This window comes from Cervus elaphus, chromosome 30, assembly GCF_910594005.1.
Source record: "Cervus elaphus chromosome 30, mCerEla1.1, whole genome shotgun sequence".
NCBI classification, from domain to species: Eukaryota; Metazoa; Chordata; class Mammalia; order Artiodactyla; family Cervidae; genus Cervus; species Cervus elaphus.
Window position 1 is genome coordinate 69152590 of NC_057844.1, and position 24602 is coordinate 69177191.

Here is a 24602-nt window from a genome sequence, read left to right on the forward strand (position 1 = left end):
TGCCAACATCTGCTGGATCATTGAAAAAGCAAGAGAGTTCCAGGAAAACATCTATTTCTGCTTTATTGACTATGCCAAAGCCTTTGATGTGTGGATCACAATAAACTGTAGAAAATTCTGAAAGAGATTGGAATACCAGACCACCTGACCTGCCTCTTGAGAAACCTGTATGCAGGTCAGGAAGCAACAGTTAGAACTGGACATGGAACAACACACTGATTCCGGATAGGAAAAGGAGTACATCGAGGCTGTATATTGTCACCGTGCTTATTTAACTTATATGCAGAGTACATCATGAGAAATGCTGAGCTGGATGAAGCACAAGCTGGAATCAAGATTTCTGGGAGAAATATCAATAACCTCAGATATGCAGATGACACCACCCTTATGGCAGAAAGTGAAGAAGAACTAAAGAGCTTCTTGATGAAAGTGAAAGAGGAGAGTGAGAATTTGGCTTAAAGCTCAACATTCAGAAAACTAAGATCATGCATCTCGTCCCATCACTTCATGGGAAATATATGGGGAAAGAATGGAAACAGTGTCAGACGTTATTTTTTTGGGCTCCAAAATCACTGCAGATGGTGACTGCAGTCATGAAATTAAAAGACGCTTACTCCTTGGAAGGAAAGTTATGACCAAACTAGACAGCATTGGAGAGGGAGGTGGGAGGGGGGATTGGGATTGGGAATACATGTAAATCCATGGCTGATTCATATCAATGTATGACAAAACCCACTGGAAAAAATAAATAAATAAATAAATAAATAAATAAAATAAAAAGCAGAGACATTACTTTGTCAACAAAGGTCCATCTGGTCAAGGCTATGGTTTTTCCAGTGGTCATGTATGGATGTGAGAGTTGGACTATAAAGAAAGCTGAGCAACAAGGAGTTGATGCTTTTGAACTGTGGTGTCTTGAGAGTCCCTTGGACTACAAGGAGATCCAACCAGTCCATCCTGAAGGAGATCAGTCCTGGGTGTTCATTGGAAGGACTGATGCTGAAGCTGAAATCCCAATACTTTGGCCACCTGATGTGAAGAACTGACTCATTTGAAAAGACCTTGATGCTGGGAAAGATTGAGGGCAGAAGGAAAAGTGGATGACAGAGGATGAGATGGTTGGATGGCATCACCGACTCAATGGACATGGGTCTGGGTGGACTCCAGGAGTTGGTGATGGACAGAGAGGCCTGGTGTGCTGCGGTTCATGGGATCACAAAGAGTCAGACATGACTGAGTGTCAGAACTGAACTATCAACTTTTAGTTTACATTGACTAATAGTGCTGTTTTCCATTTTTTCCTGAATCTTCCAGAGCTGTACTTTATTCTGTTCTGATATTATTGATCAAGCATCGTGGTGGGGTTAGCTGTGCTGCGGGGAGTTTTCCATCCTGAGTGCACCCTGTTCACGTGTGTGTGTTCCCATCTGTTTCAGTCGTCGCTGTTACATGCTCTGCTGGGGGTGCTGCCCCCGAGCCAGGGGAAGGTCAGCATGCACGGGAGGATCGTGTATGTTTCTCAGCAGCCCTGGGTGTTTCCAGGAACTGTGAGGAGTAACATTTTATTTGGAAAGAAATATAAAAAAGAACGATATGAAGAAGTAATAAGGGTTTGTGCTTTGGAAGAGGTGAGTAATGACTCTTGAGTTGCATGTACTCGAATTTCAAATAATGACAATATTGGTTTAAGCTCTAAGATTTGTTGAAAGTTCTTTTTATTTGAGTTTGGAAAGTCTTTTATTTGTTGTTTTAAGCTGGACTTCTGGATAAGTATGTAGTCATGTACGTTGCTGTTTTGATTCTTATGCGATAATGATGGACACAGAATGCCTTTGTTTCATTTGGTGAAGTTTAATTCACTTTTAGATTCTTTTTTTAATGGACAGTTAACAAAAATTTGTAAGAATAGAGAGCACCGTGTAATGAACCCTCATGTTCCCACCACCAGGTTCATCCAGGGTCAGCTGGTGGCCAGTCTTGCTGGATCTTTACTCTTGCCCTGTGCCACCCCTCCACTCAAACCCCCACCTGATCCCCTGGGATTCTAAAGTGATCCTAGACCTCAGATTAGTTCATCTGTAAACATTTCATTGTTGTTGTTCAGTCAATAAGTCCTGTCCAACTCTCTTCGACTCCATGGACTGCAACAGGCCAGGCTTCCCTGTCCTTCACCATCTCCAGGAGTTTGCTCAAACTCATGTCCATTGAGATGGTGATGCCATCCAACCATCTCATTCTCTGTCATCCCCTTCTCCTCCTGCCCTCAGTCTTTCCCAGCATCAGGGTTTTTTCCAATGAGTTGGCACTTCGTACCAGGTGGCCAAAGTATTGGAGCTTCAGCTTTAGCATTCATCTTTCCAATGAACATTTAGGGTTGATTTCTTTTAGGATTGACTCATTTGGTTTCCTTTCAGTCCAAGGGACTCTCAAGAGTCTTCTTTAGCAACACAATTCAAAAGTATCAATTCTTTGACACTCAGTCTTCCTTATGGTCCAGCTCTCACATCTGTACATGACTATTGGAATAACCATAGATTTGACCATATGGACCTTTGTTGGCAAAGTGCTTTTTAATATTTTGCTAGGTTTGTCATAGCTTTTCTTCCAAGGAGCAAGCATCTTTTAATTTCATGCTGCAGTCACCATCTGCAGTGATTTTTGATCCCAAGACAATAAAATCTGTCACTGTTTCCACCTTTTCCCTGTCTGTTTGCATGAAGTGATGGGACCAGATGCCATATAAATCAACAATAAACATATTCTGTTACCATAAGCAATATAGTATGTAACATTTGCCTGTATATTATCTTTAACCACTTTTAAAAACTTAAGATTTTTTTTAAAAACAAGTTTTTATAAAAAGCTTTTAAGGATTTTAAGAACTTTTAGGCATTACATAGTTAAAGTTATGATGTTGATAAATTCTAGTTTGATATTTTTCCACATAGATTGCTTGACCTTACAAATCCCTCTTGGCTGCCTATAAGTTTGTACTTTCATCTTATATTTACACACTCCTTTCAACTTGGACATTTTCTTTTCAGATTGCCCTGACAATCATAGGATAATAAGTGTATTGATCCGTCTGTGTCTAGGTATAGAGGATTTCAAGACTTGAGTTATTTTAGTGTTGCCTTCATTTCAAATATGCTCTTTAGTTACCATCTGGGCAGCATGGTGTGAAAGAGCAAAAGACTATGAACTGACATGAGCTGGTTCAGATTCCAGCTCTTCTGCTTATCAGCTGACTGTCCTCAGACCAGTGATGTGACCTCACTTAGTCTCAGTTTCCTCATAGTGAAATGGGCCCAGTACTTCCTGTGCAGCTTGTTGTGAGGATTAGAGATAATCAGCGTCAGGGTCCAGCACAGAGCTTGGTGCACAGATCTTACCCCCCAAGAGTTGAGAGAATCTGTGTGCACATGTACAAATGATGGAGCAGAATAAGATGATCCTTCATAAGAGATGAGAGATGTAAAGAGAGCCTTAGGAACTCAGCAGGAAGAGATGAATCCAGGTTGGTTTCATGGGAGAGTGTGTTTGGGCTGAGCCTGGAAGGATGGGCAGGGTATTGACAGGCGTGAAAGGAGGGGCAATTCCAAATGAAAGAAAAACTGTGAAGGAAGGCAGGGCTCCTGCTGCTTGACTCCAGAATCCAGCCCTCCTCTGCCAGGATATGTCTGGGCCACATTAAGCATTTCAACAGTCTGCTCTGTGGTGCTTCTACTCTTAAGTCTCTGCAGTTGTTGAAGGGCCCTTGATGTGCTTCTGGACAGATGGTGTCAAACCAGCATCACCATTTCCTAGTTTGCCTCTAGTGTGTGTGTCTGCTGTTCAGTTAAAATTGGTGAAATTTAACTTAAAGGAAAATAATGTGAATAAGAACACCTTCCTGTCAGTGGGAGGAATTGTAGTGTATGCTGAAGTCAGGCTTTCTCCTTTAACGTAATCAGAAAATGGTGACTGGAAAATTAGCCTGACTTGGATTTTGCATCAAATTCTCTGAAATGTTTTTCCCATTTGGAGCTGGTCCATAAATAATTGTCAGAGTCAACAACATACTCACAGTCCTGCTACCAGACTTGGAGGGAGCCTGTTTCTTATGCCCTGACTGTGCTGAGTAAATGAGTGGGTTTAGGTTCCTTTTCTAGAACATGGTTAAGATTGCTGTGCTATGACATGTTACTATTTTGAGAAACAAAATGAAACAATGTAGAATTAACGCATAAAACCTAAGTGAAACAGTTTGCAAGGACTTCAACAATGAAATAGAGGCCAGTACCTGTGTGTGTGTGTGTGTGTGTGTGTGTGTGTGTGGCGGGTGGGGGGACTGAGAACCTGTCTTAAAATGGCTCATTATTGTTCATGAAAACCAAAGCAAAGGCTAGTAATAACTTCTGAACTCAACAAAGAAAGAAGGTGAAATATGATGAATTTTCATGGCAGAGCAATTGTTGCCTTTCGTTGGATGCACCTCAGTTAATCTTTGAGTGAGCAGGGAAACTGTGTGTGTCTGTGTGTCATTGTGGCTATCAGTGTGGCTTATGATGGAGACCCTATCTTTCTTCTCTTTATGGTCCTGTGCTTTGCATGTTATGACCGACACTGTGAATGGTGTCCTACTGTTGGTTTGATAAGAAAATAGTCATCAACCACCAGTAGCAAGTTACAATCAATTCCTATTCTTTTTCCATTTGTGGAGGGTGTTCATACTTAGATTCTCACAGCATCCTTGAGTTTAGTGACTCTTGTTTCTGTAGCACGTTCTGTAGAAGAGGAAAGTGAGACTTAGGGAGGTCAAAGGACTTATTTATGATGGAGACACCAGTGTACCATGCTTTCTCCCCAAGTTTGCCAAAGTAGAGACAGAGAAGTGAGCACGTCATCGGCAGAAGGGTACTGTTGTGTATCTTAGATTGATGCCTGAAGGGTTTGGTAGATAATTCAAAGATTTCTAATATGATAACTGTGTAACTTAAACTTGATTGTTATCTTGTCATTTTGGGCATATTTTTGTCATTTTTTTTAAATTTCCCCAGATACCCTGGAGAAAATAGACTGATTTGTCTATTTACTTCTTAAATAATATTCAAATGTAACTTATGATAGATGCCCAGATCCTCAAGTCAAAACTTCATATCCTTCTCAGCGTTGAGTTTTTCCTGCTTTCACAGACAAGCATCTATTTAGTTCAGCTGATCTGCTTGGTGTCCATTGAGCACACTGTTTCTTTCCTTTAGGTTTTCCTGCCCAGCTTGCTCTTTCTGTTCTCATTTCTTGCACAGACCTTGTCTGTGTCTGTCACTCTTTAAGTGTCACTGTGAAGACATTGGTCAGGTATTATCCCTTCTCTGAAAGTGGGAAGCAGAGACCAAGACCAGCAAAAGTGGTAATTTAAGATACAATAAATCCTGTGCCTTCACCAGCCTGGGCCACCAGCTCTCACACCTGTGTCTCTGGCACAGACCTTCACATCTGCATGTCCAGCTGCAAATTGACATCACCAAGAGGTCATCTCAGCTTGTCCACAAGCCAAGTCTCCTAAACCTGCCTCTACCATCTTCCCCAACTCAGTATATGGAGACCCTTTTCTTCCCCATCCTAATGTCCCAAACACCACAGTCCTCCTCTTCTCTTATAGCCCACACCCATCCTGTCAGCAGGTCTTACAGACTCTGCCTTCCAAGTGTGTCTGGAGTGTGACCCCGTCTCTCCATTCCCACTGCTCCTTAGATTATTCTAGTTGCCTCCTCACTTGTATCCACCCTCACCCTCCATCCACCCCCCCACCCCGACCTTGCTGTTTGTTTTCTGCAAAGCACGGGAGTGATGCCTTATAAACCTCAGACCATCTCAGTCCTCCCCTGCCCCCTCCCCCTTTTAATGGGGTGACCCCAGGCTCCTCCTACTCCATCCCTGCCCTCACTCCCCTCATTTTAACTCAGCTCCACTCTCCTGTGTCCTTGTCCTGACCGCCTTTGGCATCTCCCCGGGGCCCCTACACCCACCCCTCCCTCTGTGAGGAGCAGCCTGTCCAGGTCTGCCTGAGCCCCTCCCCGCCCCAGATCTGCTCTCACCCGCTCTGAGCAGAGCCGTCCCCCCCCCCAAGTGTGGACTCACTTCCCTCCTTCACTCTCCACCCCTCTGAGTCGGCTTCCTTTTCCTTCTTGTTCTCAGTACTTCCCCTGAGGTTAATTTTCCATTGTGTCCATCTCCCACTGTGGAGAGAAACTCTAGGGGCTCTGTTTTCTCATGGCTGAATTCACTGTGCCCAGAACAATGCCTGGAGTATAATCAGTCCTCAATAAATATCTGTTAAAATGATCAAATGCAAAAATGCTTTGAAAAAATGCAGAATAGAAACCAATGAAAATCCCTGAGAGGTTTTTTAATTTTCCAGGTTACAGATTGGTCACTGTGAAATAAGCCCATTGCTACTGATTAAACACTTGTATGAAGAACTATAAAGGTTAAGGTGGCAGGAGGAGAACACATTTAAAATCTTTTTCTTTTTTCCCTTTTTCATCTCCATACAGGATTTGCAGAAATTGAATAAAGGAGATCTAACTGTAACAGGAGATGGAGGAACCCCGCTGAGTGAAGGACAGAAAGCCCGGGTCAGCCTCGCCAGGTAAATGGGGTTTCAGTTGCCATCCTGCCCCTCCTCCGCGGCTCCTAGTGGATGTGAGCACACAGACCCTGCTCACTGGGTGCGCCTGTGTGAAGCAGGGTCTTGGCCCTTTCCCTGGGCTTGTAGAAGGAACATGAAGTTGTTGGACGCTGTCATGATTCAGAGATGAGACCCAGGGAGTGTGAAGCGTCCTCTCCTGACGTCTCTCTCTGCTTTCTAGAGCCGTGTATCAGGACGCAGACATCTACCTCCTGGACGATCCGCTCAGCGCAGTGGATGCAGGAGTCAGCAGGCACTTGTTTGAACAGTGAGTTTGCTCCTGTGTTTCTATCATCTCTGCTTTCCAGGAATCCTGTAGAGATCAGGGAAGAGAGCTCAGGAAAGCCTTTGTGCTCCAGGAGACTCAGCTTGCTCTGCCCTCGTGTCCTTCTGTCCCCTCCCTTCCCTCCACAGAAGATCCATCATAGAGAAATCTTACTTCCTGATAAGGTTAGGACAGGAAAATACAGAAGGTGCTTCCAGTGTGTGGAGGACAGTGGAGTCTGTACTTTAGGGAGTGAGGAATAGATGGAAGATTTCCCCCTGCAACTTGCAGCTGATGAATCCAGACACTGTGGATGGATCCAGAGCTCAGAAATAAGGATGATGTACCGTTTTTAAATCAGAGTGTAGGACTTGGTTACCGGGTAATTGGCTGCCGGTTCTTTTCCTCCATCATGTGTTGAAGGCACATTAGAAGTGAAGTTTATCTCTCTCAGTTCTAGAGGCTGAAAAAGTCTAAGATCAGGGTGCCAAAAGATTCAGTGTCTGGTGAGGGTCCAGTTCCTATGTCCTCATGTCGTGGCAGGGATGAAGGAGCAGTGTGGGTCCCTTTTATATGGACACTAATCCATTTCATGCAACCTCCACCCCCAAGACCTGGTCACCCCCCAGTGGCTATACTCTAGTACCTTTAAAGTGGGGATTAGGTTTCAATGTATGTATTTTGAGGACAAAAACATTCAGTCTATACAAGTTGTCACAGTTGGGGGTACTTAAAGAATAGAAGTTAATTTTCTCAGTTCTTGAGGCTGGAAGTTAAAGGTGTGGGCAGGTTTGGTTTCTGCTGAGACCTCTCTCCTTGGCTACAGATGGCATCCACCCTACGATGTCCTCACATGGTCTTCCCTCTGTCCTTGTGCACCCCTGTATTTCTGTCCCTTTTTTAAAGAAGTTTTTATTGAGATATAGTTGATTTATAATATTGTGTTAGTTTCTTTGTGTGACAAAGTTACTCAGTTATATACATACATGTGCATGCATTCTCAGTTGCTTCAGTCCTGTCCGACTCTTTGCAAATCTATGAACTGTAGCCCGCTAGACTCCTCTGTCCATGGGATTCTCCAGGCAAGAATACTGAAGTGGGTTGCCATGCCCACATCCAGGGGATATTCCCTACCCAGGGATCGAAACTGTGTCTCCTGCATCTGCATCTCCTGCACTGCAGGCAGCTTCTTTACCCACTGAGCCATGTGGGAAGCCCATATACATACATACATTGTTTTTAATATTCTTTTCCATTATGGTTTCTCTCAGGATATTGGATATAGTTTGCTGTATTATACTGTAGAACCTTGTTTATCCATTCTATACTTAATAATTTGTATCTGCTAACCCCAAATTCCCAGTCCATCCCTCCCCAATAATGGCTCCATCCATGCAACTGCAAGTCTGTTCACTATGTCTGTGAGTCTGTTTCTGTTTTGTAGATAAGTTCATTTTTGCCATATTTTAGATTCCACATGTAAGTGATATATGATATTTGTCTTTTTCTTTCTCTTTTTCTTTCTGACTTTGTTCACTTAGTGTGATAATCTCCAGGTCCATCCATGTTTCTGCAAATGGTATAATTTTTTTCTTTTTCGATGGCTGAGTAGTATTGCATTGTTGCTATGTACCACATCCATTTATTTGTGAATGCACATTTAGGTTGTTTCCGTGTTTTGGCTGTTGTGAATAGTGTTGCTATGAATATAGGGGTACATGTGGTTTATAATTTCATCCAGATATATGCTCAGGAGTGGGATTACTGGATTATAAGGTAACTCTATTTTTAGTTTTCTGAGGAACCTCCATACTGTTTTCCATAGTGCCTGCAGCAATTTGTATTCCGCCAGCAGTGTAGGAGGGTTCCCTTTACTCCATACCCTCTCAGTCATTGTTATTTTAATGATGGTCATTCTGACTGGTGTGAGGTGATACCTCATTGTAGCTTTGATTTGCATTTCTCTAATAATTCACAGTGGTAAGCTTATTTTCATAGGTATGTTGACCATCTGTATGTGTCCTTTGGAGAAATGTCTATTTAGATATTTTGCCCATTTTTTTTATTGGATTTGTTGTTGTTGAGTTGTATGAGCTGTTTGTATATTTTGGAAATTAAGCCCTTGTTTGTCACATCATTTGGAAATATTTTCTTCCATTCTATAGGTTGTCTATTCATTTTGTTTATGGTTTCCTTTGCTGTACAAAAGCTTGTAAGTTTGATTAGGTCCCATTTTTAATTTTTTTAAAAAATAATTATTTGTGACTCCCCTGGGTCTTTGTTGCTGTGGGGGGGTTTCCTCTAGTTGTGATGAACAGGTGCTACTCTCTAGCTGTGGTGTGTGGACTTCTCATGGCGATGGCTCCTCTCATTGCAGAGCATGGGCTCTAGGCTGTGTGGGCTGTGTGTAGTTGCAGCTCCTAGGCTCCAAAGCACAGGCTCAGTAGTTTTGGTGCATGGGCTTAGTTGCTTTGCGCCTGTGGGATCGTCCTGAACGAGGGATGGATCCTATGTCTCCCACATTGACAGGTGGATTCTTTACCACTGAACCATCAGGGAAACCCCCATTTGTATATTTTTGTTTATATTTCTATTGCCTTAAGAGACTGATCTAAGAAAACATTGGTATAACTTATGTCAGAGAATGTTTTGCCTGTAATCTCTACTAGGAGTTTTATGGTGTCACATCTTATGATTAAGTTTTTAAGCCATTTTTAGTTTATTTTGTGCATGGTGGGAGGGTGTGTTCTAACTTCATTGATTTATATGCCTGTGTCCATGTCCTCATGTCTTAGTCTCCTCTTCATCTAGGCACACCAGTCAGATTAGATTAAGTACAGTATAAAATCTGCTGGATTATTGAAAAAGCACGAGAGTTCCAGGAAAACATCTATTTCTGCTTTATTGACTATGCCAAAGTCTTTGACTGTGTGGATCACAACAAACTGTGGAAAATTCTGAAAGAGATGGGAATATCAGACCACCTGACCTGCCTCTTGATAAACCTGTATGCAGGTCAGGAAGCAACAGTTAGAACTGGACATGGAACAACACACTGGTTCCAAATAGGAACAGGAGTACGTCAAGGCTGTATATTGTCACCGTGCTTATTTAACTTATATGCAGAGTACATCATGAGAAATGCTGAGCTGGATGAAGCACAAGTTGGAATCAAGATTGCTGGGAGAAATATCAATAATCTCAGACATGCAGATGACACCACCCTTATGGCAGAAGTGAAGAAGAACTAAAGAGCCTCTTGATGAAAGTGAAAGAGGAGAGTGAAAAAGTTGGCTTAAAGCTCAACATTCAGAAAACTAAGATCATGGCATCTGGTCCCATCACTTAATGGGAAATAGATGGGGCAACAGTGGAAACAATGGCTGAATTTATTTTTTGGGGGCTCCAAAATCACTGCAGATGGTGATTGCAGCCATGAAATTAAAAGAGGCTTACTCCTTGGAAGGAAAGTTATGAGCAACCTAGATAGCATATTAAAAAGCAGAGACATTACTTTGTCAACAAAGGTCCATCTAGTCAAGGCTATGACTTTTCCAGTGGTCATGTATGGATTTGAGAGTTGGGCTATAAAGAAAGCTGAGCACAGAAGAATTGATGCTTTTGAACTGTGGTGTTGGAGAAGACTCTGAAGAGTCCCTTGGACTACAAGGAGATCCAAACAGTCCATCCTGAAGGAGATCAGTCCTGGGTGTTCATTGGAAGGACTGATGCTGAAGTGGAAGCTCCAATACTTTGGCCACCTGATGTGAAGAGTTGACTCATTTGAAGAGACCCTGATGCTGGGAAAGATTGAGGGCAGGAGGAGAAGGGGACGACAGAGGATGAGATGGTTGGATGGCATCACCGACTCGATGGACATGAGTTTGAGTAAACTCTGGGGATTGGTGATGGACAGGGAAGCCTGGTGTGCTGCGGTTCATGGGGTCGCAAAGAGTCAGACACGACTGAGCGACTGAACTGAACTGAGTATAACTAAGGGTAATGATTACTTTTTTAAGGTCCCTGTCACCAAATTCCAAGGTGCTAGTAACTAAGGTGTCAGCAAGTGAATCTGGAGGGGACATGATTGATGTATAGCAGGCCCAGAATAGCAAAGTAGAGACTTCAGCAGAGTCAGCAAATGTGAGAGAGAGACATGTGAGGAGCTCTGAGCACTGGACATGAGAAGCTGGGATTCCATGTCCACTAAGCAGGGGTCGTTAGTCTTTGGTGAAACTTGCCCGAATATAAAATGTGCTCAGTGTTGGGGTGATGAAAGAGTCGTAGAGATGGATGGTGGTGATGGCTGCACAATAATGTGAATGTACTTAATGCCATTGAGCTGTCTGCTTAAAATGGCAGAAATGGTAAATTTCATGTTAGGTATATTTTACCACAATTAAAAAAAACAACTGTATAGTATCACTGAATCTTTTAGAACATGAATGAGCAGGGCAGCTGGCACATGGCATGGCCCCCAGCTCTCTGATCTAGCCCCCATTTCCCACTCTCTCCTGATCATGACGATGAATTTTCCCTTAGAAAAGTGCCTTGTGTTTTGCTGTGAGTTGAATGACAGGAGATAGTGCTGTGCAGGGATTCCCCACCCCGACCCTCCTGGCATCCTGAGTATAGCAGGCCCTTTGTTCCCAGCACCCCACCCTGGACTTACAAATGTCTGTCACCCTGTCTTGTGAGCATCTGCACAAGTTCCCCATCACTGCAGGATTAGTTTCTACTGGTGGTTGCATTCGTGTCACAGGGAAGGGAGAGCAGGCATTTTAGTGCCAAGTACAGTGTACTGGTCACAGAAGTTCTCCTGAGTTCTTTTTCATACACAGGAGATATTTGTAAGATTCTCTCAGATATTTTGGGTGTACCACTTTGGATATATACTTGATAGAAGCAAGCTTAAGTTTGTTGTTTGCTGATCAGAACCATGTCTTTTAGGGTGACTTAAAGCAGAGAGCATGAAAGCAATTTAGGAAATCACTCAGCAGCAACTGGAGAGTGTTCTCAAGTTAGAGAATTGGATGGAACAATATGCTGTGAGAGATGGTGGTCATATGGAGACTTAGTCATGGGGAGTGTTTTGTATTAAAAGTGGATGAATCACACTTCTACTTGCCATTAGCACTTTCCTACAGTCATGAATCTATCTCCAAGGTCATTGAGGTTTGTGAGTTTATGTTGGGGAGTTTTATGTTGGGTGCACTAAGTTGGTTCTATCACCTACAGAAGGTGAGAGGCCATAGGTGAACTGACGGAGTCTTATCATGCTATGGATCCCATCCTGGTTCAGCCCCACATCCTAGACCCACTCCTCCTATATCATCAGCTCTTCATGTCTTCCTGATCAGATTCCCACACTGCTGTCTACACAGCTCACCCTCCTGCTCCAGCCCTTCACAGAGCCCCCTCTACCCCTCATGTTCAGGATGCAGCTCCATGTGCTCAAACAGAGAATAGGCTTCTTTGCTGTCTGCTCCCATCAGCTTTTCCAGCTCATCACTGGAAACCCACACCAACTTGGTATCCAGCTGTGCTGGCTTTGTGGTGGGTTCTTTCTCACTCCTCTCTGTCTGTACGTGCTGGTCCCTCTGTCCAGAGCCAGGGAGCAGTGTCCCAAGACACTGAAGGAAGGTGAAAGATGGGCCCTGCTGTTCCCTCCTGCTCCTCCAGGGCACCCATGCCCTCTGCCTTCCCACAGCCCTCAGTGGGTGCACTTGACCATTTATGAGTCCCCCCAACCCCTCCTAAGCTGTGAATGAAGGAAAGCACCTCAGCCCAGAGTGTTCTGTCCCAGGCCCTGCACCTGCTGTGTCTTCTTCCAGGATGTTTCCCCAGACAGTCTCACGGCTCCTGTGTCTCCCCATCTAAGACAGCAGCACCCTGTGCTTTTCCTTCATAAAACATGTCACAGTGCAATAGTGCATTTTCTACACTCATTCTGTGTGTCCCTGTGTACACAGTGCCGAGTATCATCTGCTGTCTTGCCTTAGGACAGTGCCTGGCTCTTCAACAAACCTCTGCTGATTGAATGAATGGAGGTGGGGATTCTGTCTGTCTTATTTGTATCCCCTCCACCATGGGATGTGTCACCTCTTAACACACACAGCCCTTATATAGTAGTATATGTGGGATTATAGGATTAACACAGCCTTTATATAAGAATAACAGTTAAACAACTGGTTGTTGACTCAGTCATTTGTATGGCATGGCTTGGAAATCTTTCCTCTAAAAACTTGGAAAACAGTGTATTTATCTAGTGATTGGATAAAAGCATTATTTAGGAAAAATTCAAAGACATCAACTGATCACTTCATTGTAATAATTTATATTACCTTATCTGTGATGGAATGTGAGGAAGAAAATGTTTTAAAACTTTGGGTTGGTCCATCTTGGACATAACGGACTTTCACATTTGGTTAACATCTGCTTTTAGGGACTATTGGCAGGTAATTATGAATTAAGGAGAAGAATTCTGTTGAAATGTTTTAGTACTAAGTTTGAAAAGAAACTTAAGTATGAAAAGAAACTTAAGTCAAGAAACTTAAGTATGAACATGGAGCAAGCGTTGTCAAAAGGTAAAAATGAATCCTTCTGGGCTTAATGAAGTGATGGTGTATGCATCTACATTCCAGAGTCTTGCTTCTGATCACAGACTCAGTGTCCAGTATGTCCCCTTAGGACTTTTCTGTCCTGAGTCCAAAGCACAGGACCACTTATGGGTCAGGGAGGAGTGGAGAAGGGGGCTGAAGTTTACTGAGCGTATTGGTGGTTTAATTTCTTAGAAGGTGTGGATGAGTTGTCATTGACTTTGTTTTGAGATGAAGAAACTGAGGTTGAGTTGCTTGTCTGACATCGTCAGGCTCTTGAGAGGGACTGAATTGCCGTTTGCTGCCTCCAAACTCTTGCTCTGACTCTCTCAGCTGAGCTCTGGCCCAGGTTTCTGAGATTTACTCTGTGGGAGCATCGGGCTCCCAGAGTCCCTGCCTAGAGCCCTGCCCATGGTCACTGGGGCCCCGGACCCAGCTTCTTGCTTCCCTTGACAGGTTGTAGATGCTGTGGGTGAGCCTGGGGCTGAGCTCCTAGGGGTCTGCATTTTAAATGTAGCAGCTTTTTTTTTTTAACTGTGAATAAAATTTAAGGTTGAATAGTGAGGGGGGTCTTGGATATAGAAAACTGGCATGTGCTCTGAGCTGTTGGGTGGTTTTTGCTGTGATTTGGGCCGTTTGGATTCTGTTCTTTTATTTTTATATTTGTAAGGTATTCAGTCCTAATGAAAAAAGACTTGCCTCCTGGTTGCAAATGGGAATGTTGTAGAGACTGATGGAGGCCACGCTGGCATTCATTTTCTATCTAACGTTCTTTGGGAACAAGTGCCTAGAAAATGCACTGTGGCAAAGTTACCAAGAATCTATTAAGTTTTTGTTGCTAATACGTACATCATTCATTATAAATAATCACCTAGAAAGCTACGAATGTACACATTTCTATATGACATAGATCCCTGTCCTCCCATTCCTGCATAGAGATAAAATAGTGTTTTAGTTCAGTCAAGTTTTGGAATCTCAGTATTACTCAGTTATTTTTCTTTATGAATCATGTAAATAATTGTTAAGCCTAGTTTTAGGAAAAAGAACTTAGCTCTTGGTGTCTCCTTCACTGGAGAACTTTTTAGAATTTTTTAAGCAGAATTAGGTTCAAATTTGTTGCTGATAAGTTTAATAACCTATTTGGATTAATTGATTTATGTTTATTTAATTTTTATTATTGATTTGATATTTAAACTGCAGATCTTTGACTGCTGTGTGGTCTTTGTCTCAGTGTTTTCAAAATGTAAGTTTCTAGTTTGAAACACCCCCGTTAATGTGCTTTTGCATTCTGTACCTTTTACATTTGTAGGTGTATCCGTCAGGCCTTGAAGAAGAAGATCACAATCTTAGTGACTCATCAGATGCAGTACCTAAAAGATGCAAGTCAGATTCTGATACTGAAAGGTGTAAGTAGTTTCTAGAAGTCTGTGGAATTGTTAGCACTTAGACATGCTGAAGATCAGACCTCTCAGCAGGTCACTCTCCCTGGATTCATGGTAAACACCCTCTTCTCCCTCAGTTTTTCACCCCCTTCTTCTCAGAGCTGGTGTTCTTGCCTTGGAGAATAAATCCAAAGCCCTGTAGAAATGTCACTACTACACTCTAAGTCACATAAACCCTAAAGTATATAGAAATGCAACCAGAGGGTTATTGAAACATCAGTGTTCTAATGAAATTTGTTTGGGATAATGATGCAATTTTATTTAGTCCAAGTGTATTTTTTAGAAATTAGACTTAAGTCAAAGTGTATTATTTAGCAGTTAGAGATCTAAGATTTGTTTGTATCCAGTTGATTGTTATACATAGTTTGCCTAAAGAGCATCTTCCATTAACACCAGAAGCGAGGTTGGGTAGCCGAGCACCTGGGTCAGAGACGCCCACTCTGCTGGTGTCTCCAGTTGCTGGTCTCCCTGCCCGGGTCTCTATGTGCCCGATACATGGGAGCCTGTGCAGCAGGAGGACAAGGCCCTGCCCTCATGGGGCTCCTGTTCTTATGGGGATGGATGTGACAGAGAGAGAGGTGGACTGACATCCTGGCTGCCTCCCTGAGGAGCTGGTGCCTCACGGGGTCTGAGTGACATGAAGGTGGGGACCACGCAGTCACCTGGGGGAGGGGATCTGAGGCAGGGGGTCTTGAGGAAGGAGCTGACCTGGCAGGTTGGAGGAATGGCAGGAAGACCAGCGTGTATGAGGGGAGTGAGCAGGGGCTGTGGAGGGAGCTGGTCTCCAAGCAGTGGGCAATGGGTGGAAGTGGGATAGAAGCCTTGGATGGTCCAGAGCAGAGGAGGGATGAGGTCTGATGTGGAAGTTAAGAGATTCCTCTGATGGTCACTGGAGGGGTGACAGCAGAAGCAGTCAGGAGACTTAGTAAAGCTGAGGAGACAGAAGTGTGGGCTCAGGCTAGAGTATCAGTTTCTAGAGCTGCCGTAACCTAGTACTGCAAACTGAGTGACTTACAACAGCAGAAGCTTATTGTCTCCCTGTTATGGAGGCTACAGGTCCTAAATCGGGTGCAGGCAGGGCCATTCTCTCCTGAAGGCTCAAGGGCAATCCTTCCTTCCAGCCTTTGGTGTTTGCCAGCCCACTCCAGTGTTCTTGCCTGGAGAATCCCAGGGAGCCTGGTGAGCTACCATCTATGGGGTCGCACAGAGTCGGACAGGACTGAAACAACTTAGCAGCAGCAGCCTTCCTTGCGTTCCTTGGCTTCCAGCTGCAGCACTGTGGTCTCTGCCTCTGATGTCACATGGCCATTGTCGCCATGTCAGTCTGAGTCTCTGCTATTCTCATCACGACATCAGTCATATTGGATGTAGGGTCACCCTGCTCCAGTATGACCTCATCTTAACTTGATTACATCTGCAAAGACGCTGTTCCCAAGTAAGGTCACGTTCACAGGTGTCATGTTTGAACTTATCTTTTTGAGGAGGGGGAATCATCCAATCCACAGCTCCTAGCATGGTTGGGGGTGGGGTGGAGAGTAGTGAGAAGTGTTCAGACTTGGTGGTCATTTGATGCTTCACTCCTTGGCTTGTTTACCTCTGGGTCTCAGCATCTTTGTTGTTAACCCCTGACTGCTCCACAGGCCCTTGGTCAGATCCCTGACTTCTGAAATGAATCTCTGCTCTAAGAAAGATTATTAAAATACAGAACCCCTACTTCTTTGCAAGAAGTTCCATGTGTTAACTCCTCTCCACTCCTCTAGGAATGGGGGGAGGGACTAAGGTTTTCAACAGAGCAGTTGATTTCATGTGCAAAGGGGGCGATTCTAGTGTGTAAACCCCAGTGTTGACAGTGTTATGAGCAAAGGATCAGTGGGCAGGAGAATAACCTATTTAGCCAGTCCCTAGATGTTTTGGCATCCTTTTATTGCTTCCTTTGAGGACACTACCCCCAATTTTAGTACTAACAAAACAACTATCTGTCCACTGGTGACCAGCCCTGCATGAGTTGGGACCATCCTCACTGTTTGTCTGGTCCCTCTCTCACAGCAGATGGGGAATGGCTGTCCCTTCATCCCCCTGGAATTGTCAGCACTTGACTGTGGAGTGAAATTGCTGTCTTTGTAACACCAGTCATTTCAATTTGCATATTACAGATTTGATGTGGTGAGTGGTGATTTCCTTAAAGAGGTGTGTGAATTTTGCCTCCCCAGTGCAACATGGCACACTATATCCTGCATCATTTTCTAGTTCTCCAGTATCAGATGGTACTCAGGTGCTTCCCTACATTTCTCCCAGTGGACCCCCTCAGGGGAGAGGGTGAGAGGGGTCCCAGCGAGGGTCCTGGGCTATCTCCCTCCACCTGAGCTGCCTCAACCAGAGCTGCTCTCATTTGATGAGTTTTGCATCCTGACATTTTTTTCCTCTAATGTTTTATTTGCTACCGAGTGAATCAGCTGAGTCTGGTTTCATGGGGTCAGAAAATAGTGAAACATCTGCACATTATTTTATGTGACTTTGTAAGAGAAGGAAACTGCAAGGATGTGTCACATGTGTTCAAATAAAATGATTTGATTGACTGTAGCTTAAGCAGTTGCCTGATTTGGGGAAGCCTAATTGTCTGCTTGTGGTTGGTCGTTCCTAAGTTTTTTCTCAGATCTGAGTGTATTGATTCTGGCTTAGGTTTTGATTGTGGGCACAGACTGCCAAGGCTTTAGAGCCACCCCAGCCCCATGGCCTCCTTGTTTAATTACTTTATCAGGTGGAATATTGAATTTTCAGTTGGGAACTTGCTGTGTGTGGGGGCAGGTATGCCTCTCTTGTGTTTTCTGTCTGGGACTGGCTCCTATTATCCCAGCTGAGCACATCATAGTATGACAGTGACAGTGGTCAAAGAAGATTTAATGAGTTGCTCTTACCTATATGTAGATATGCTTGTGCCCACCTCTGGGTTAAGTTTAAATTTCTTTCCTGGAATTGTCACGTGAGGCTTCTCTCAATTCCTGTGTTGTCTAAGAAAAACTGTGCTGATCCTGTCACCAACCTCTGTACTTCTTCCTTCCCTAAGTGCCCAGGGTAGTCATGTCAATGGCCTCCATTTTTGACACATGAGCACACCTTTCTTTCACATCCCCCAGCACCTAACACAGGGACAGGGTTTGGCAGAGAACACAATGCTCAGTTCTGTACTGAGTTGACAGAACTAGATTTCTCAACAAGAATTCCAGACCCAGGGATTGTTGTTTTTCAAAAATCATAATTTAAGTCCAAATAACTTTTCTTGATTAGTATTTAGGATGGTTTAATATTATCAAATATAAATTAATTCCTCTCAACTTTTTTATTTTAGGGAAAAATGGTGGCAAGAGGAACTTACTCTGAGTTCCTGAAATCTGGGATAGATATTTTTTCCCTTTTTGAGAAGAGGAATGAGCAGTCTGAACCATCTCCAGTTCCAGGAACTCCCACTGTGATCTCTGAGTCTTTGGTTCAGTCTCTCCAGTCTCCCAGACCCGTGTTGAAAGATGCAGCTCAAGAGGACCAAGATGTGAGTTTCTCATCCTGCAGTGTGCCTGGGTCTGTCTGCTCTTGGTGGTCTCATGGACCTTCAGCCTGCTCTGTTCATGACATCTTCATTTGTCCCAAAGTAGACCCTAAGGTTCCTAAAGTCTTGTTCCATGGAATTGGTAGAAGAGCATGAGGGGAGCAAGCCTGCTTAGTGTTCCCCTTTGAGTGTAGGATGGAGAATGTTATGGAGACCGGGAGTGGGTGCACTTCTGTGATTTTCTGACTGAATGTGGCTCACACTGATTGAGGACTCATATTTATATCCTACTCATGCTGGTGGCCCCCGGCTTCTTTTATGCATCCAGAGGCTTAATGTAAAGACCCTCTTAGATGAGTCCTGCTGTTGCCATGTTAAATCATCTACTTTTCCTGTATGTTGGGATGTTCTGGTACTACATATCACTGATGGTAGTATTTTGCCTCAGTGTCAGATGGTTTGTGATAGGTCAGAGGTAATGTGTGCAAAGGACCTGACACATGGTAGACACTTCAATGTGAGTTCCCGTCCTCCTATCTTACCCTTCAAGACTGAGAACCACATCTTATCAACCTTGAATCCCAGTGGCCAGGAGAGAGTCATGGGCATCCTAGCCTCCTGTGACTTTGTAATGCATTCTAAGTCCTCCAGACAGAAATGCAGAAATGCACTAGATCTCCCTTAAAAATATACATAGATGTTCCTTGATAACCAAACCCAGGAGCCTGGAATGATTCTTTTTTTTTTTTTCCCAATTATTTTTATTAGTTGGAGCCTAATTACTTTGCAACATTGCAGTGGGTTTTGTCACACATTGACATGAATCAGCCATGGAGTTACATGTATTCCCCATCCAGATCCCCCTTCCCACCTCCCTCCCCAACCCGGTTCCCCTGGGTCCTCCCTGATTAGTATTCAGATTAGCTGTTCACTTTCTAAACTCAAGAATCACTCTCTGAAATTTAGGAACCAAATAGATTCAGATCATATGCTTGCAACGTGCTATGTAAACTCCTATTTACTCTTACTCTCTGTGAACTTAGTTTACTGTATTTGGCTAGTATTTGAGCCCCAAGAATGTTTTATGTTTCTCTCATTGAATGACACAAGTCATCTAGAGGGATACATTAGCTCCATATCATTTTGTATGTTATTTTAGAGGAAATTTTTGCATTTATACTTTAATTGATTTTGTTACGTGTGTGTTGAGAGTCATGTTCTATTTTAAGCAAAGCTCCCCAACAGCGAATAAGCTCATGTGGGTGACATTTAATTATTTCTCATAGATTCCTATGAGTGGGATGGCTGGGTCCAGGAGTCAACACATATGTGGTTTGGCCAGATATTCCCACACCCTTCTCTGTAGGAGATGGACCATCCTGCACTCCTACCAGTGTATGAGTTGTGTCTGATTCCCACAGCTTTGCAGAGGAGGACATTGTTGAACTCTTGAAATTTGGGGTTCATTTTTTAAAAATTTCATCTCTCACTGCCATTTTCCCCTTCTAGACTAAGAATATACAAGTTACACTACCTCTAGAGGACCATTTGGAAGGAAAAGTTGGTTTTAAGACCTATAAGAATTATTTCACAGGTGGTGCTGACTGGCCTGTCATCATCTTACTTATTCTAGTAAACATCGCAGCTCAGGTACGTAAAGGTGTTTATTTTGATTTGTGCACTCAGCTATTTATGTTATATTTTATAATTATTTTAAAATATTTGTATTAAGAGATTTATCTCAAAGACTTGGCTCATGCAGTTGTGGGCCTAGCTTGGTGAATGTGAAATCAGAAAGGCAGGCCTGCAGACTGAAACCTCAAACAGGAGCTGACCCTGATGTCTTGAGGCAGAATATCTTCCTCCTCCAGGAAGCCTCAGGTTTTGCTCTAAAGGCCTTTGACTGACTGGATGAGGCCACCACAGTGTTGAGGGTGATCTCCTCTCCTGAAGTTCTGATGATAGATGTGAACCACATCCACAAACTACCTTCAAGGCAACATCTAGACAAGTGTTTAGTTCAATCACTGGAGACTGGCACAGCCAAGCTGACAACCAGAACTGACCATCACTGTTTCTGTCAAGCTTTTTGCTTTGAAAAATCTCAACATTTGTTTCGTTATTACTGCCTTTTGCAGTCCACTTGGATTTGCATTGAAGTACATTATATTTGGGGAGCAAAGTCTTCTAGGGGAAAGGGGATTTCTTTTAAAGATAGTAACATGTAAGATGTCCTCCCTGACCTGTGGTCATCGGGGTGAGGGACTTGGCGCAGACCTGAGCCGGAAGGACGGCCTCCGTGTCCTGGAGCCTTCCCCTCCCCCATCCTGTGAGGCGGGGTGGAGGGGTGGGGGGATGGTGAGGCTCAGTGATGTCAGTGTCTGAGTGACTGTGTTTCCTGCTCCAGGTCGCCTACACCCTGCAGGACTGGTGGCTTGCATACTGGTGAGTGATTCCTGGTCTGACCCAAAGTGCTGTGAAATCTACATGAAGCCTCACTTTCCCACAGAGTCAGGGGGAGAGATGGGGCAAGTTCAGCCTCCTCTTCTGACCCTCAGGTAGTTTCCCTGAAGAAAAATGAAAGTTCCCGTGGGTGGTGTGTGATCCCCTTGTCGTCTCTCCCCATGTCCCTCCCTGTAGCAGCTTCTTCACAGAAAATTCTTTTTCTTTTTTTTAACTTTAAATATTGTATTTTAATTTTTTATGTTGTATACCAATATAGCTGATCAACAATGTGATAGTTTCATATGAACAGTGAAGGGATGCAGTCATACATATACGCGTACCCATTCTCCCCTAAACTTCCCTCCCATCCAGGCTTCCACATAATATTGGGCAGAGTTCCATGTGCTATACAATAAGCCCTTGTTGGTTACCTGTCTTAAATATAGCAGTGTGTGCATGAGCATCCAAACATTCTAACTATCTTTCCCCTCGGCAACCATAAGTTCATTTTCTAAGTCTGTCTTCACAGATAATTTTGAAAACTGAAATTCATGATTCAGACTTTTAAAAGGAAGACACACAAAGGGCCTTGTGAGCTGGGAAACACTTTCCAGCATAAAATACATTTCTTGAAGTAATTTTTTGGTGATATTTGTGTAAATCTTGTACGTATCTATAGTGTAATACTTTAAATTTCCTGTTCCATAGGGCAAATGTACAAAATGACCTGTATTTTGGGAGATATGTAAAAGAAGATGAAGATGTAGTGTTCGTTCTGAACTGGTACTTAGGAGTTTATTCAGGTAAAGCTGAGTCATCTCCTCCATTACACGAGAGTTTAAGGTGCTTACAATGAGTCTGTGTGAGCAACAAGGGTTTCCAGAGTAATTCAGTAATGTCTTAACAGACTAAGTGTCTAAATCACATTTACTCTATGTATTAACTAAAATAATTATTTTAAAGCTCTACTAGAAGAAAAGAGGTTGAATGGAGACTCTTAATTTGGTCCATACTGGATTTTGGTAGTTAAACCAGGATTGAATATTGAGAAAATCATCCACTGGAAATATGTAGCTATTGTATATTCTAATAGGTGCTTTAACTAAATTTTATATTGCTGTATGGATTGGCAAGGGGATTAGAAATGGATCCCCACCCTGTGGTTCAGGTTGTTCCAATTCTGTCTGAATAAACCTTGGCTTTTATTGATCTTGAATGAAATCCTCTGGCTGCATGGGCCCCATATAAAAGCATTATTCCCTCCCAGGTATGCATTATTCCCTCCCAGGTATTCCCCCTTTCCACACTGCTCATTTCCTGGGCTTCACTAATAACTCAAGAAGCTAAGCAGGGGAAGTCCATTGTCTGGAATGAGGATTCCTTCTCTTTCTTACCCTGAGATCACAGTGTTATCTCCTCCCCAAGTGTGTGATTAATTCAATTTTGGCTTGCCAGACTAATATTATCATGACTGCTCTATTCATAAGAGTATTTAGAATACATATAGCATAGCATTACATACTATTTAAAGGATGTCTTTAACAAAAATTTTAAATGCCTTCTTTATCCAATCATCTGTTTATGGACATTTTGGTTACTTCCATACCCTAGCTTTTGTAAATAGTGTTGCTATGAGCACTGGGTTGCATATGTCTTTTGAATTATGGTTTTCTCAGGATATGTGCCCAGTAGTGGGATTGCTGGGTCGTATGGTGGTTCTGTTTTCTATTTTTTAAGGAACTTTCATAAAGAAAGCTGAGCACCAAAGAAGTGATGCTTTTGAACTGTCGTGTTGAAGACTCTTGAGAGTCCCTTGGACTCCAAGGAGATCCAACCAGCCCATCCTAAAGGAGATCAGTCCTGGGTGTTCATTGGAAGGACTGATGTTGAAGCTGAAACTCCAATACTTTGGCCACCTGATGCAAAGAGCTGACTCATTTGAAAAGACATTGATGCTCGGAAAGATTGAGGGCAGGAGGAGAAGGGGATGACAGAGGATAAGATGGTTGGAGGGCATCACCGACTCAATGGACATGAGTTTGAGTAAACTCCGGGAGTTGGTGATGAACAGGGAGGCCTGGCATGCTGCAGTTCATGGGGTCACAAAGAGTCAGACACAACTGAGCAACTGAACTGAACTGATACTGTTCTCCATAGTGACTGTAGCAATTTACATTCCTACTAACAGTGCAAGAAGATTCCCTTTTTCCACACCTTCTCTAGCATTTATTGTTTGTATGTTTTTTGATGGTGGCCATTCTGACTAGTGTGAGGTAATACCTTATCAGAGTTTTGATTTGCATTTCTCTAATTATGATATTGAGCATCTTTTCATGTCCCTCTTGGCCATCTGTATGTCTTATTTGGAGAAAGGTCTATATAGATCTACCCATTTTTTAATTTTATATTTTTTTATATTAAGCTGCTGAGCTGTTTGTATATTGTGGAGATTAATCCCTGGTCAGTTACTTATTTTGTAATTATTTTCTTCCATTCTCAGGACTGTCTTTTTATTTCATTTTTGGTACATATATACACTGGGTCAAGGAGGGAGGGGGGCTTCCCAGGTAGCTCAAATGGTAAGGAAACTGCCTGCAATGTGGGAGATCTGTGTTTGATCCCTGGGCCAGGAAGAACTCCTGGATAAGGGTATGACAACCTACTCCAGTATTCATGCTTGGAGAATTCCATGGACAGAGGAGCCTGGCAGGCTACAGTCCATGGGGTTGCAAAGAGTTGAACATGACTGAGTGACTAACACGCATATACACTAGAGTATTACTTATCCAAAGAAAGGAATGAAATTGGGTCATTTGTCGAGATGTGGATGGACCTAGAGTCTGTCATACAAAGTAAAGTAAGTCAGAAAGAGAAAAACAGGAAAAAAATATACTTGAATTAATGCATATATATGGAATCTAGCCCCTTCGTGGATCACTGCATGGCAAAGGGGCTGGCATAACTCTGTGAAGCTATGAGCTATGCCATGTAGGGTCACCTAAGACAGATGGGTCATAGTGGAGAGTTTTGACAAAATGGGATCCACTAGAGGAGGGAATGGCAAACCACTCCAGTGTATTAGCCATGAGAAACCCATGAACTGCATAAAAAGGCAAAAAGATAAGATGCCAAAAGATTAGCCCCCAGGTCAGAAGGTGTCCGATATGCTACTGGGGAAGAGTGGAAGACAATTACTAATAGCTCCAGAGAGAATGAAGTGACTGGACAAAAGTGTAAACAATGCTCAGTTGTGGATGTGTCTGGTGGGAAAGTAAAATTTGATGCTGTAAAGAGTAGTATTACATAGGACCCTGGAATGTTAGGTCTATGAATCCAGGTAAAATGGATGTGGTCAAGCAGGAGATGGTAAGAGTAAACATCGACATCTTAGGAATCAATGAACTAAATTGGACAAGAATGGGTAAATTTAATTCAGATGACCATTGTATCTACTACTGTGGGCAAGAATCACTTGGAAAAAATGGAATAGCACTCATAATCAACAAAAGTCCAAAATTCAGTTAAAAATAACAGAATGATCTCGATTCATTTCCAAGGCAAACTATTCAACATCTCAGTAATCCAAGTCTATGCATCAACCCTTGATGCTAAACAAGCTGAAGTTGGCCAGTTCTCTGAA

The 24602-nt window shown here is 43.0% G+C and overlaps 2 protein-coding genes across 2 annotated transcripts in view; both read left to right on the forward strand.

Moving 5' to 3' along the window:
* Positions 1-24602, forward strand: part of LOC122687096 (ATP-binding cassette sub-family C member 4-like) — an 860243-nt gene that overhangs the window by 371940 nt on the left and 463701 nt on the right. The window lies entirely within an intron of this gene.
* Positions 1-24602, forward strand: part of LOC122687099 (ATP-binding cassette sub-family C member 4-like) — a 170144-nt gene that overhangs the window by 44531 nt on the left and 101011 nt on the right. The window contains 8 exon segments of the mRNA XM_043892539.1: positions 1437-1628; positions 6537-6631; positions 6852-6938; positions 14844-14940; positions 18323-18520; positions 20027-20167; positions 20925-20962; positions 21671-21765. Coding sequence (XP_043748474.1) covers positions 1437-1628; positions 6537-6631; positions 6852-6938; positions 14844-14940; positions 18323-18520; positions 20027-20167; positions 20925-20962; positions 21671-21765 — 943 coding nt within the window.